Source organism: Notothenia rossii (genome assembly GCF_949606895.1).
Source record: "Notothenia rossii genome assembly, chromosome: 4".
Classification (NCBI taxonomy): domain Eukaryota; kingdom Metazoa; phylum Chordata; class Actinopteri; order Perciformes; family Nototheniidae; genus Notothenia; species Notothenia rossii.
In genome coordinates this window covers 5,123,493-5,134,628 of record NC_136902.1, presented here as the reverse complement: position 1 = coordinate 5,134,628, position 11,136 = coordinate 5,123,493, and the positions used below count along the sequence as shown (strand labels likewise).

The window sequence follows — 11,136 nt, the reverse complement described above, 5'->3', positions numbered from 1 at the left end:
CGCACCGGAGTCTCCACCTGCAGAAAACTACTGTAGCGTCACCTTGGATACGAGTCCAAACAACTCACAGACACACAGGCCAGGGCGCTGACAGGGGGCCCTTTGAGCATCAGATCTGACGACGCTGATTGGTTCAAATTATGTTTGCGGCGGCATAGTTTACAGATAGCAACAGTCAGCTTGTTGGCTGCTGCTGCCCTGGCTGAGAGCAGCGCCATATAGATAGAAGAGTTACGACATCTCCGTTCACTCCAATGGACCAGTTTTTTTTTGCAGCAATGGCGGATCGTGGAGCTCTCAATAGTTCCCCGGAAGTTAGTTTGCCGCTGATTTGCGGGGCTATCTGCGGCAGCGCAGTAGAGTTGCAGCATAATAGACCGTTCGTGTTGGACTTTTAAAGGTAAGAAGACGTTTAAAGATTTATATTGCGGATATTATCAGAACATCTGAGTCAAATAAACATGTGTATTAAAGGATGTCAGTGGATTCCGTGAAGATTATACCTAAATCAGTAGATTTAGGGAACGTTTACAGATAACAGATTAGGCTAGGATTCCGGATAAAGTTAGCAACACACGTTAACCACGAACAGCCTATTAGTCCCTTCTCCTAATGTTATTTCAATCAGGAGAGACGTGATCTATGGAATACATGTTTATTATCGGGTCACATTATATAAATGAAACATAATGATGACAGATTATAACAGTGAATAAAATGGTGTTTGGCGATTAGGCCCAGGTTTTGTAGGATATCATTCGGGAAGGGAAAGAACCGTTTCCGATGAACCCCCCTGGGTCTAGACACTGGTGGTGGTGATAAGTGGTTAGGTCCGGTTGGAAGGGAGAAGGTTGGGCTTGACCCTGAGTTGGAAGCAGGAGGCGAAGGGGTGGAGGAGGGTTGCGCGTTGACACCTGGAAGACAGCTGATGGAAAAGGGGAGAGCATATATAGAGGGATTAACAGGTGCGATAATTAGGCTTGTGGAAGGAGGGAAGTGATAGGTTAGCTTGAGGAGTGGCGCTCCCTATCAATTAGTGAAGGGAGCGAGTATTGCCATGACGTGCAATACGAAGTGATAGGTCTTCCTGCCTGAACTTGCGCTGAGCTTCATTTCAACCCCACGTTGTGGAATTAGAGAAAAGGGGCTTCTTAACGTGCTTTTATCCGGGGTGGAGGGAGTTACATATTAGTTAAATATAACATTGGAGCGTGTGATTGTAGTGGGTGGAGGTGGTGAAATGAGGATATCCATTTTAGAGTTCAAGCTAGTATATTATAGTTCACGTTACACAATAATAAGGAAGAGAGCTATTTGTGTCATACATCGCTATTGATATGGATTTAGAGAGCATATTTGAGACTTCCAAACAGTAAACAAAAACGTAACTTACGGGAGAGTGTTTTTAGCAGAGCCATATAATGTCCTTGTGGTTCTGTTGATTATTACCTCTCTGTATTATGTTGCAGCTCAGCTGATTTTGGATTGATGGCAAAGGGAGAGGGACTAAAGTGAGAGTGAAAACACAAGGTACGTTTCAAATAGGTCAGCAATTTCCCATCCTATAGGTTGCTAGATGTATCTAACCCTTTCTCCTGTCTCCCTCTCTCAGCACAAGAACCCCAAGGGGATTCAATGGAGCCTGAAGACCTGCAATGAGACCCTCACCCTGCACCTGAGTCTCACCTCCCAGAGTTTTGCAAGCCTCTCCCTGTTCCTTATTTTGATTAAACAGACGTTAAGCTTCCCAATGGTGTGGTCTTCGTTTTGTGAAAAATATGATTACCTCACATATGTTGTTGCTGTTGTTGTCTTTTGTGATGGTTAAATTGCTCCAGCTGACTTGAGCCAGACATTCTTTCCTCCTCTCTGTGTCAGTGGGGAAACTTTACATTCATACTCCTTTCTCTGAGCGCTTGGAGCATCCCCAGGCAGCACAGCAAACCATGGGGGAGACGATATGCCAGGACAACACGGAGGAAAAGGCAAAGACAAACTGCATTTATTTACATGGATGTTCCCAAAACAACACATTTAACATCATCATCATGCTGCTGCTAGTCCTTTGACTCATTGTGCTGTCAGTTGACAATCATTGATAGGCACCTGTGGGTCTCCTGTCCTCTCTGAAAGTCATAAAGATTACATTAGTACTTTAGATTACTTGTGTCCTCAATTACCATGGGATTACTGAAACCACCATGAATTAAAGAAATGGTAGAAATGTATCTAATCTGAATTTTGAGGATTCCTTCCTTCCCTTTAAATATATCAATAAACATTAGGATGTGATGCTCCTGACTACCATACAGGTTTAAGAAGATCATATTTGTTTTAAAGAATTCAAAGCAATAAACATTAGGCTCTGTAACCAAGGCAACGTTAGCCTAACATGTATGTTAACAGGTAAGATAGCTGTTCACACTATGTATATTTTTCTACTTTTTGTAATGCTATTTTATTTCTATTTAAGATGTTTACATTTTCGATTGTTTGATTCTAGTCTTTTAACTGAATGTACAATGCCCTGTCTTTTGCTGCTGCAGCGTAAACATTTCCCCAATTGGTATCAATAAAGTACTTCTTATTTTATCTTAATCCTCAAATATTAGCAAATGTTACTTTAAAAAAAAAAAAAACATTGATGTAACTACATACACATATCGATATGTTGTATAAATATTGCAAATCAAAACCTTTATTGACCACTAATTACCAAAAATTGCATTTCTATCCTGGTATCAATGCATTCAAATCGTGATTCAAATGGCCCGCCACGAACTTCCGGGGAACTATTGAGTCTCCCTGAACCACGTGACCATCAAGCATTTTGGTCCTCCGCTGTCGTAACTCTTCTCTCTATATGGCGCTGGTCATAACCATTGGGACGCTACTCAAGATGGCGCACACAAATCAACTTCCGGTGAGACCGAGATCGAGGAGCGAGGAAATAAAAAATAAGAGAAGTGAAACGCAGCCCAGGTGCACATAACTGGTACGCAGGTACACATGCGCGGCAACAATCTGAAATGCGTACCGTCACTTGTGTCACAAAGAGCATTTGCGTACCGACGTACTTGTGAAGCTTTTCCAGAAGGCGGTTAGATCACCGGACGACAGAGTCGGTCTCCCCACCCCCCCTCAACACGTAATGAAATAAGACCCCACGGTTTGATGATTGATAGGTGTGTGGGCTGTCTTTCATTTTGACACACAGAACAATGTTATAATAAACATACATACTGTATGTTAAATGGATATATCCACCTTCTTTCATTTATCTTTCCATTCCCACAACAATATACATAAAGAAATTGCATATTTTGGACATAATTCGAATGGTGATTAATCATGATTAATTAATTTTTAAGCTGTGATTAATCTGATTAAAATTTGTAATCGTTTGACAGCCCTAATCATAACATATAGACTTAAGTGTTGGGGAAACATGTTCCTAGGCCCATAGCTTTGACCCAGGTGATCAGTCTGTCCCGCCCTCACTGAGCACAGGCACCTGTAGCCTTGGCTGCTCTGCTCTCAGTGTTCTGTCTCCCTGTTCCTGCCTGCTGGCGTCAGCTGATAGAGGTGTTATTGTGCTTTGCCTATTTGATCTCGTTATGCACAATATTGATTATTCTCTCAGAACCAGCTAAACACATGGGTCTGGGGTAGAGATCGTCAGAATTGATTTGGCAACCGCTGTGTCAACTCGTGGCACACGACATGTCTTGTGAATTCTCCGGCCGAGGAACCAAATAAACCATCAGTGTTTGCCATCAAAGTCCCTGGTCCCCTCGTGTCTCTCTGAGTCTCTTCTCCATTGCTTTAGAAGTTTCCATCACATTAAGGAGCAAGAATTGTGCATTAATTACCTTTAATTTTATATTTGAGTACATATTCCTAATAATAATAACAAAATGTTGTGCTTTTACATAATGTTGTATTTTGACAGTGTTGTTGATCTCCAAAGAGAACAGGTGTATTGTCAGTTTAAGCCTCGGGGTTGTTCTATTGTTGAGCTGCTACGGCCTTCCTAACTATATGCAAACACATAATGACTTGATCTTTATCTGATAACTGTAAGCACCAAACATGTGTGACAGCAGTCTGCTCATTCACATGCCACATTCACATTAATGTTTTATGTCTTGTCCTTGTATGTTTCTTTGTAAAGCGACCTTGAGGTTATGAAAGGCACTATATTAATTCAAGTTATTATTATTATTATTATGCCATTATTTATTAAACTAGACCTGGACGGAAAAAACCGCCTCCAAATGGTCCAGAATGCTGCTGCAAGACTGTTAACCAGGTCAACCAGGTCAAGCAGGATGACACACATTACACACATTTTAAAATCCTTACATTGGCTCTCCACTCGTTTTAGAATTGATTTTAATGTTCTGGTTATTCCATGAGAGCCCTGCGTGGAAATGCACCTGAGTATGTGACCTTCTCCATCCTTACATTGCCAGTAGGTCCCTCAGATCTTTAGACCAGGGCCTACTGGCTGTCCCACGGTCTCGTTTAGAAACTAAAGGTGACCGTGCCTTTCAGGTGGAGCTCCAGCGCTGTGGAGCTCTCTCCCTATAGACATCCGCTCTGCAGTCTCTGTAGAAGCTTTTCAAGAACTACTGAATGTCTATCTTTTTACATTGGCTTTTATTTCAATTTGAAATGTGTGATGTGTTCTGTTATTATGTTTGTTCCTTTCAGGACTCCACCTCGTCTGTGTTTTGTTTTTACCTTACATTTCTCCTTATGTGATTATTGTACTCATGTTTCTGTGGTGTTCATTTTAACTTTTGTTCTTACTTGTGATGCACTTTATGAATTATATTTCTTTGAAAGGTACTATAATAAATAAACGTATTATTATTATTTATGAAACTAAACCTGGACGAAAAAAGAAAAAAAAAGAACAACGTAGCAAATATTATTTGTTCTTATAATTTCTATTTCTTAATCTTGAATATCAAGCCGTGCCAGAGACATGGATCTGGAGATGGAAAAGTTACTCTGCCTTTCGTTCCACCTCTCTTGTCCGGACTGAAATACAGTGGAGGAAATAATTATTTGATCCATTGCCGATTTTGTAAGTTTACCCACTTACAAAGAAATTAACAGTTTATCATTTTAATGGTACGTTTATTTGACTAATAAGACACAGAATATAAAAAAGGATATCCAGAAATGTACATCATAGAAGAGATATCAATTAATGTGCATTTAGTTGTGGGAAATAAGTATTTGATCCCCTTGCAACCAGCAAGAATTCTGGCTCCCACAGACCGGTTACATAAGTCCTCTTCCTTTAAGGAAGTACTCCTAATATCAACTTGTTACCTGAATAAAGGACACCTGTCCACCGAATCAACCAATCAGATTCCAACCTCCTCTCCACCAGGGGCAAGACCAAAGAGCTGTCTAAGGACCTCAGGGACAAGATCGTAGACCTGCACAAGGCTGGGATTGGCTACAAGACCATCAGAAAGCAGCTTGGTGAGAAGGAGACAACTGTTGGTGCGATTATTCGAGAATAGAAGGAAGACAAAATGAGCATCAATGGCCCTCGGTCTGGGGCTCCACACAAGATCTCGCCCCTTGGGGTATTGATAATCATTCGGGAGGAACTTGTTAATGATTTCAAGGCAGCTGGAACCACAGTCACCAAGAAAACTATTGATAACACACTACACCATAATGGATCAAATCCTGCAGCGCCCGCAGCCCCCCCCCCCCCGGCTCAAGAAGGCTCTTGAAAGGCAGATCTGAAGTTTGACAATGAACATCTGAATGATTCAGAGAAGGCTTGGGAGAAGATGATGAGGTCAGATGAGACCTAAATCGAGATCTTTGGCATCAACTCGACACGCCGTGATTGGAAGAAGAGAAATGCTCACTATAACCCCAGAACGCCATCCCCACCGTCAAGCATGGAGGTGGAGACATTCTGCTTTGGGGGTGTTTCTCTGCTAAGGGGACTCATAACGGCCGTCCACATGAAGAATTATGACTATAACTATAAATGTAACAATGAACTGTTATTTAGGCAAAAACTTTAATGGTTTAATTAGTTGTAATTTCACTACTGTTGTATTGAGTGTATATTTCATCTTATCGAACCCTTTTATTAAGTATACAAACATGAAAACATGGTGTGAAGCTTTACTAATGTAATAGATATATTATTGTAGTGACTTTTTGTTGCTATAGTTCAATAATATCGTATTAAAACAGTTTTTTTATCAAAGCTGAAGTCTCAAATATGTATTTTCAGCTACATGCTTATTATTTGCCCATATGCAAACAACTTTTGCGTCTGACCTATTTGCATTAAGACGGATGACAATGGCTAACTGAAAGACATTTATGTGAAACACAATCAGTTGTAAGACCAGTTGCAGTCAGAGAGCAAACAACGATGGACGTAGTTCTGCTGCTGACCATGGCAGCTGCAGGCAAGTGTTTTATTTATTTGGATATATTTTTATTTCATTATTTATTATTACATGTAAACCTGAGGGGCGGGGAGATAAATAACTAGAGAAGACATTTCTGATTATATTTGACAATTACTTGTTTTGCATTCTTAACACCTTTTATATTGCTAGAAAGGTACTTGCTTAAAAACAACTAAATGAAGTTCAGCTGAAAGCTACATATTTCACTGTGAATTGTTTGAAGTAGAAGTCAAAATGTATATTGATAATGACGCGCCATATTACAGTAAAATGTGATTCAAAAGTCACTTATAGCCCAAATGAATGTCTGTGTCTCTGCAGGGCTGAGCGCTGTCTCCTCACATGCTGAACGTCAGTACCATTTTGTTTATGAAGCAAAGACCATGGCTGAAGCCCAGAGATACTGCAGAGAGAAACACACAGACCTGGCCACTGTAGACAGCATGGAGGTTGTGGAGCTCCTGAACAAGATGGCAGGCCAATACATACAAGTGAGGTCACTTTTGTCTGTCTTTTGATTCAAATGAATTACATTTATTTTAAAATCAAATTTAAAAAGGAGAGATTATTACAGAAAGCTAAACCTGTTTTAAAGTCCTATGGGAACCTGAGTATTAAAACAGAGTTGAAAATGTTTGAAGCCAAAGCTATAGCATCAAACCCTGTAATAAAGTGGAAGAGGTTCAGAGTAACAAGGCTGTAAATGAATGTTGACTTGAGGGGATTCCCTTTAGATCACCACGTACCAAGGCTGGTCTCATGAAGGCAAAACAACCTTCTCTTTATTAAACATACACATTTTCTCAAGCAGCAGCTTTAAAAGCTTCAACAGGATGTAATAATTATAACAATTTCTGCTTTCAGGCAGCCTGGATAGGGCTGTACGAGGAGCGGGACACCTGGAGGTGGTCGATGTCAGACCCAAGCTTCTACAGACCGGGGGAGACGGAGTTCAGAAAATGGACTTCTGGAGAACCAACCGACGGGCCAGATGAACAATGCACAGTTGCTAATTCTGGTGGAACATGGAATGATTATTATTGTAATGGCGCCTTCAGGGCGGTCTGCGTTGATGTCAGAGGTAAGAATATAAACTTAAAATTAATATAACACATTTAAAATCATATTTTAAGCTTCTGAAATACAATGCATTGGTCTTTATCTAACTAGCGGATCCCAACCTTTTTTCTTTGTTCCTTTTTTTCTTTTGTTAGCAGTTCCACTAAAGACATTTCCCTTTTCACTAAAATTCTCACATGGTTACTTTTAAATGATAACATAAAAGGAAATTATGTATATACACTTTTTTGCAAACTTGTTTTAGAATTGTAGGTACGTTTTACATCTTATAAATCTGTGCTAAACAGAATAAGAACAATATAGAATCAATATCATTTGAATGAAGCTTTAACCTGTAACACAGTATATTCACATCGTTGTACTCCTGCTTTTACTAAAAGATCTCAATACTTCTTCCACTGATACTACTAAAGTTTCTTGCCAACATTCATGTGTTGAAAAACCCCAGAACTACAAATTACAAAGTACAAATATGTGGGATTTAAATGTAATATTTTATATTATAAAGGCATCAATACCACCAGAGATGTGGCATTGATGTCAGGCTGTATGTCGTGGTGCCTCTACTCAGCTTCTCTGGGGTCCATTTTCAGGGCCGAGTGCAACATTTTTCTTCACTGACAGCACAATGAACTGGACTGAGGCCCAGAGCTACTGCAGAGAACACCACACAGACCTGGCCAGTGTGAGAAACAAAGTGGAGAACCAGGAGATTGTTGATCTGTCATCTGGAGCGTCTGAATACTGGATCGGCCTCTCCAGAGACTCCTGGAAGTGGTCCGATGGAAGTAGCTCCTCCTTCAAGTACTGGAAAGTAAATAAACCTAACCTTAACAGACTTTCAAAGGTTTGTGTGGCTGCAGATTTCGACTACTCTGGAAAATGGGAGGACTTGGACTGTGGAGCGGAGAAACCATTCATTTGCTACGGACGTGAGTAACATTCACAGCTGCGTCAAAGCAAGTGATGATATTGAGTCTGTTGAAAAAGAAGACACCATAAACGTTGTGACTGATGAAGTTTGTTTGTGTTTTTAGATGTTGTGCCTGCTTCAGTGCAAGTGATCAAGGTGAGGGTGGAGAAACCAAACGGTGTGGATCTGAACGACCCCGCTTTTCTGGATGCGATGTTGGTGGAGGTAAATCATGTTTTCTACTTTTATGCAAAATCATCACCAGAAAGGAAATTCACATGACATGAGAACAAGAGACGAAAGAGGTAGGAAACAATAAATAACTATTAAAGAATAATGAATTCAACAAAACAAAATGCAGTAAATTAATTTCAATATGAATGAAATGGACCAAGAGGAACATGAATGAAATTCTATATCCATTATACATTCAATACTTTGGCCACAAATAACAGGACCCAAGCATTTAGGAAGAAGACGTGTAAATATGTGCAGAAGTAAATAGCAGAAACTTAGCCACATGCCACCAAATGCATTAGGAACATGTACAAATACTATTCCATAACCTGAGGTAAGCCTTTACACTGGAAGAAATAAGGGGAACAGCTACCATTTCAGATGAGTGAACTAAAGATACATCATCTGTTTTTATTGGAACGATAACGATCATGAGTTTTTGTGTCTCAGGCGAAAAAGAACCTGAGGGCCCAGGGATTGGACGACAACGTCCAACTGGCCTGGAGGAAGCAGCCGGGTGGACAAGTCTTCAAGAAGGAGGAGGAGAAGAAGAGGGACGAGCTCTAAAGCTGAATTGCTGTGTCGGCTTTTATCAGAGAAAAGTGTGTTTCTTTCCTCAAAGTCCTCGTGTTACAGAATCCAGCTGCAACAATGATCTGAATAATCTATCAGTAGTGAGATAAGATAAGGGCCGTAATGTTTTCTCTTGTTACTGTATATATGGTTTTGAAGTTAATATGTTTGGGGTTTTAAATGTTCATGTATCTGCTTGACCTGCGAAAAACAGGATTTATTTCTTATTTTGTGACTTTTTCTATGTTTTTTTCAGAAAGAATATAATGAGACATTTTAAAATAATATTAGATTTAATAGAGGGCAATTCCAGGAAATCTTATTACCAATTAACATGATGACATAATGCATCTTTAAAGTCCTTTTCATACAATCTAATTCTACATTTGAAGCTAATATTCCATCCTAAAAATGTGTTGTACAATTACTCGCTGTTATTAATATCTTCAAATTATTTAAACATTGTGTTTATTATTCTTATGCTCCTTTTCTTTAGGGATGCAAACTTAAAGATATGTTCCTCTAATTGGTGAATCAGCTTCCAGAATATGAAGATGAAATGCTTTTCTTTGTGCTACGTGGTCATAAACTGAATCTCTTCTGGTTTTAATTCCCTCTGGCTGTGGGATATATAACAGGCATTTTACTCTTTTGTGTGACATTTGATAGATTATATATTATTAGATTATAAATTAAGATACTAAATAAAAATGATTACCTTTAACGTTCAAACAAATTAAATATCAGTTTTCATTGAATTGCAACCACAAAATATGTAATGTATGTAATGTGAGAATTTCTTCAAATAATTAAAATAGAAAATAATGAATTATATTATTGTCATCCTTATTAAGGATATAAACTTGAAGCAAATTTCTTTAAAGTATCAATAACCGTTTTACGTTACTCAAACATCCTTCTGGCAACAATGCTGAATATTTGCTGGTTCCAGTTTCTTAACTATTATTATAAGATTTGATGTTGTTTTTTGCCGTGTATCATCATGAAATTAATATTCTGTTTTAAAAAGATAATCACGATGCAGAATAAACTATATCCAATAAAGAGATGGTATTTATTTGAATGATTTATTCAATGATTTCTCACATGTTGGATTATTGGTTTCCCTGATTTCAGACACTTTTTAGCCAACTGACTCTCAATGTAGATATATAGATATTGGTTCTCCTTTATTCAAGAAAATATATATTCACATCAAACATTATATACACACAACACCTTGACATCAGGGGTAAATAGGTAGAGACACAGTAAAAAAAAAGTGAACATATACAGTATATACTGTATAAACTTAGTACATTTACTTTAGCCTGTCGCTAAGGGGCCGGAGATGAGAGTTCATGTTTGGGTTTTGGGCTGTCACAATTGGGTGTTATTCACTGTGTGTGCCACAGGGTGTCGCTGTCCGACTCCTCATGGCACAGGTATTTAAGGTTTGTTTTGTCACCTGATTGAGGTGTTTGACTCATTTCATGCAGTATTTTGACAGTATTGTTGATCTCCAAGGAGAACAGATGTATTGTCAGGTTTAGCCTCGGAGTTGATCGATTGTTGAGCTGCTTCAGCCTTCCTAACTATATGCAAACACAGATTGATTTGAATGTTTTATCTGAAATCTGTAAGCAACAAACATCAGAATCAGAAACGGATTTATTGCAGGTTCACACGTATATAAAATAAAAAAAACTACACAGATAGCGAACTATTTTAAGAACACTGTAAAACAATATGGATATTTAGCAATAAAATAAAGCAGTAATTTACAGCGAAATAGAATGCAGTGAATTATAGAATATAAAATACGAAATATGTGCAGTAAGCAATATTTGAACAATATTTAAACATTGT

At 38.8% G+C, this 11,136-nt stretch overlaps 1 protein-coding gene and 1 long non-coding RNA gene across 3 annotated transcripts in view; both read left to right on the top strand.

The window, feature by feature from the left end:
- The window catches only part of LOC307038115, a 1,858-nt gene extending 111 nt beyond the window's left edge, over positions 1–1,747 (top strand). The window contains exons 1-3 of one of the 2 annotated variants that reach the window (XR_013807895.1): positions 1–400; positions 1,470–1,530; positions 1,613–1,747. The exon at positions 1–400 is cut by the window's left edge and continues 111 nt beyond it. This is a non-coding gene — a long non-coding RNA (uncharacterized lncRNA). The other variant, XR_013807896.1, reaches the window with a different exon arrangement.
- A 4,613-nt stretch (positions 1,748–6,360) lies between these two features.
- LOC307036862 (putative C-type lectin domain family 20 member A) lies at positions 6,361–10,351 on the top strand. The gene is made up of 6 exons (XM_079677478.1): positions 6,361–6,461; positions 6,786–6,955; positions 7,329–7,545; positions 8,138–8,476; positions 8,582–8,682; positions 9,145–10,351. The coding sequence occupies exons 1-6, from the start codon at positions 6,425–6,427 to the stop codon at positions 9,259–9,261; spliced, it is 981 nt and encodes a 326-aa protein (XP_079533604.1). The 5' UTR covers positions 6,361–6,424; the 3' UTR covers positions 9,262–10,351.
- The last annotated feature ends 785 nt before the right edge of the window (positions 10,352–11,136 follow it).

What these genes read in the sequence shown, in the direction of transcription:
- LOC307036862 (XM_079677478.1), top strand. Translation starts at nt 6,425, where the DNA reads ATGGACGTAGTTCTGCTGCTGACCATGGCAGCTGCAG. An exon ending in GCTGACCATGGCAGCTGCAG is followed by an intron (nt 6,462 to 6,785) that starts GCAAGTGTTTTA and finishes GTGTCTCTGCAG; the next exon opens with GGCTGAGCGCTGTCTCCTCA. An exon ending in TGGATGCGATGTTGGTGGAG is followed by an intron (nt 8,683 to 9,144) that starts GTAAATCATGTT and finishes TTTGTGTCTCAG; the next exon opens with GCGAAAAAGAACCTGAGGGC.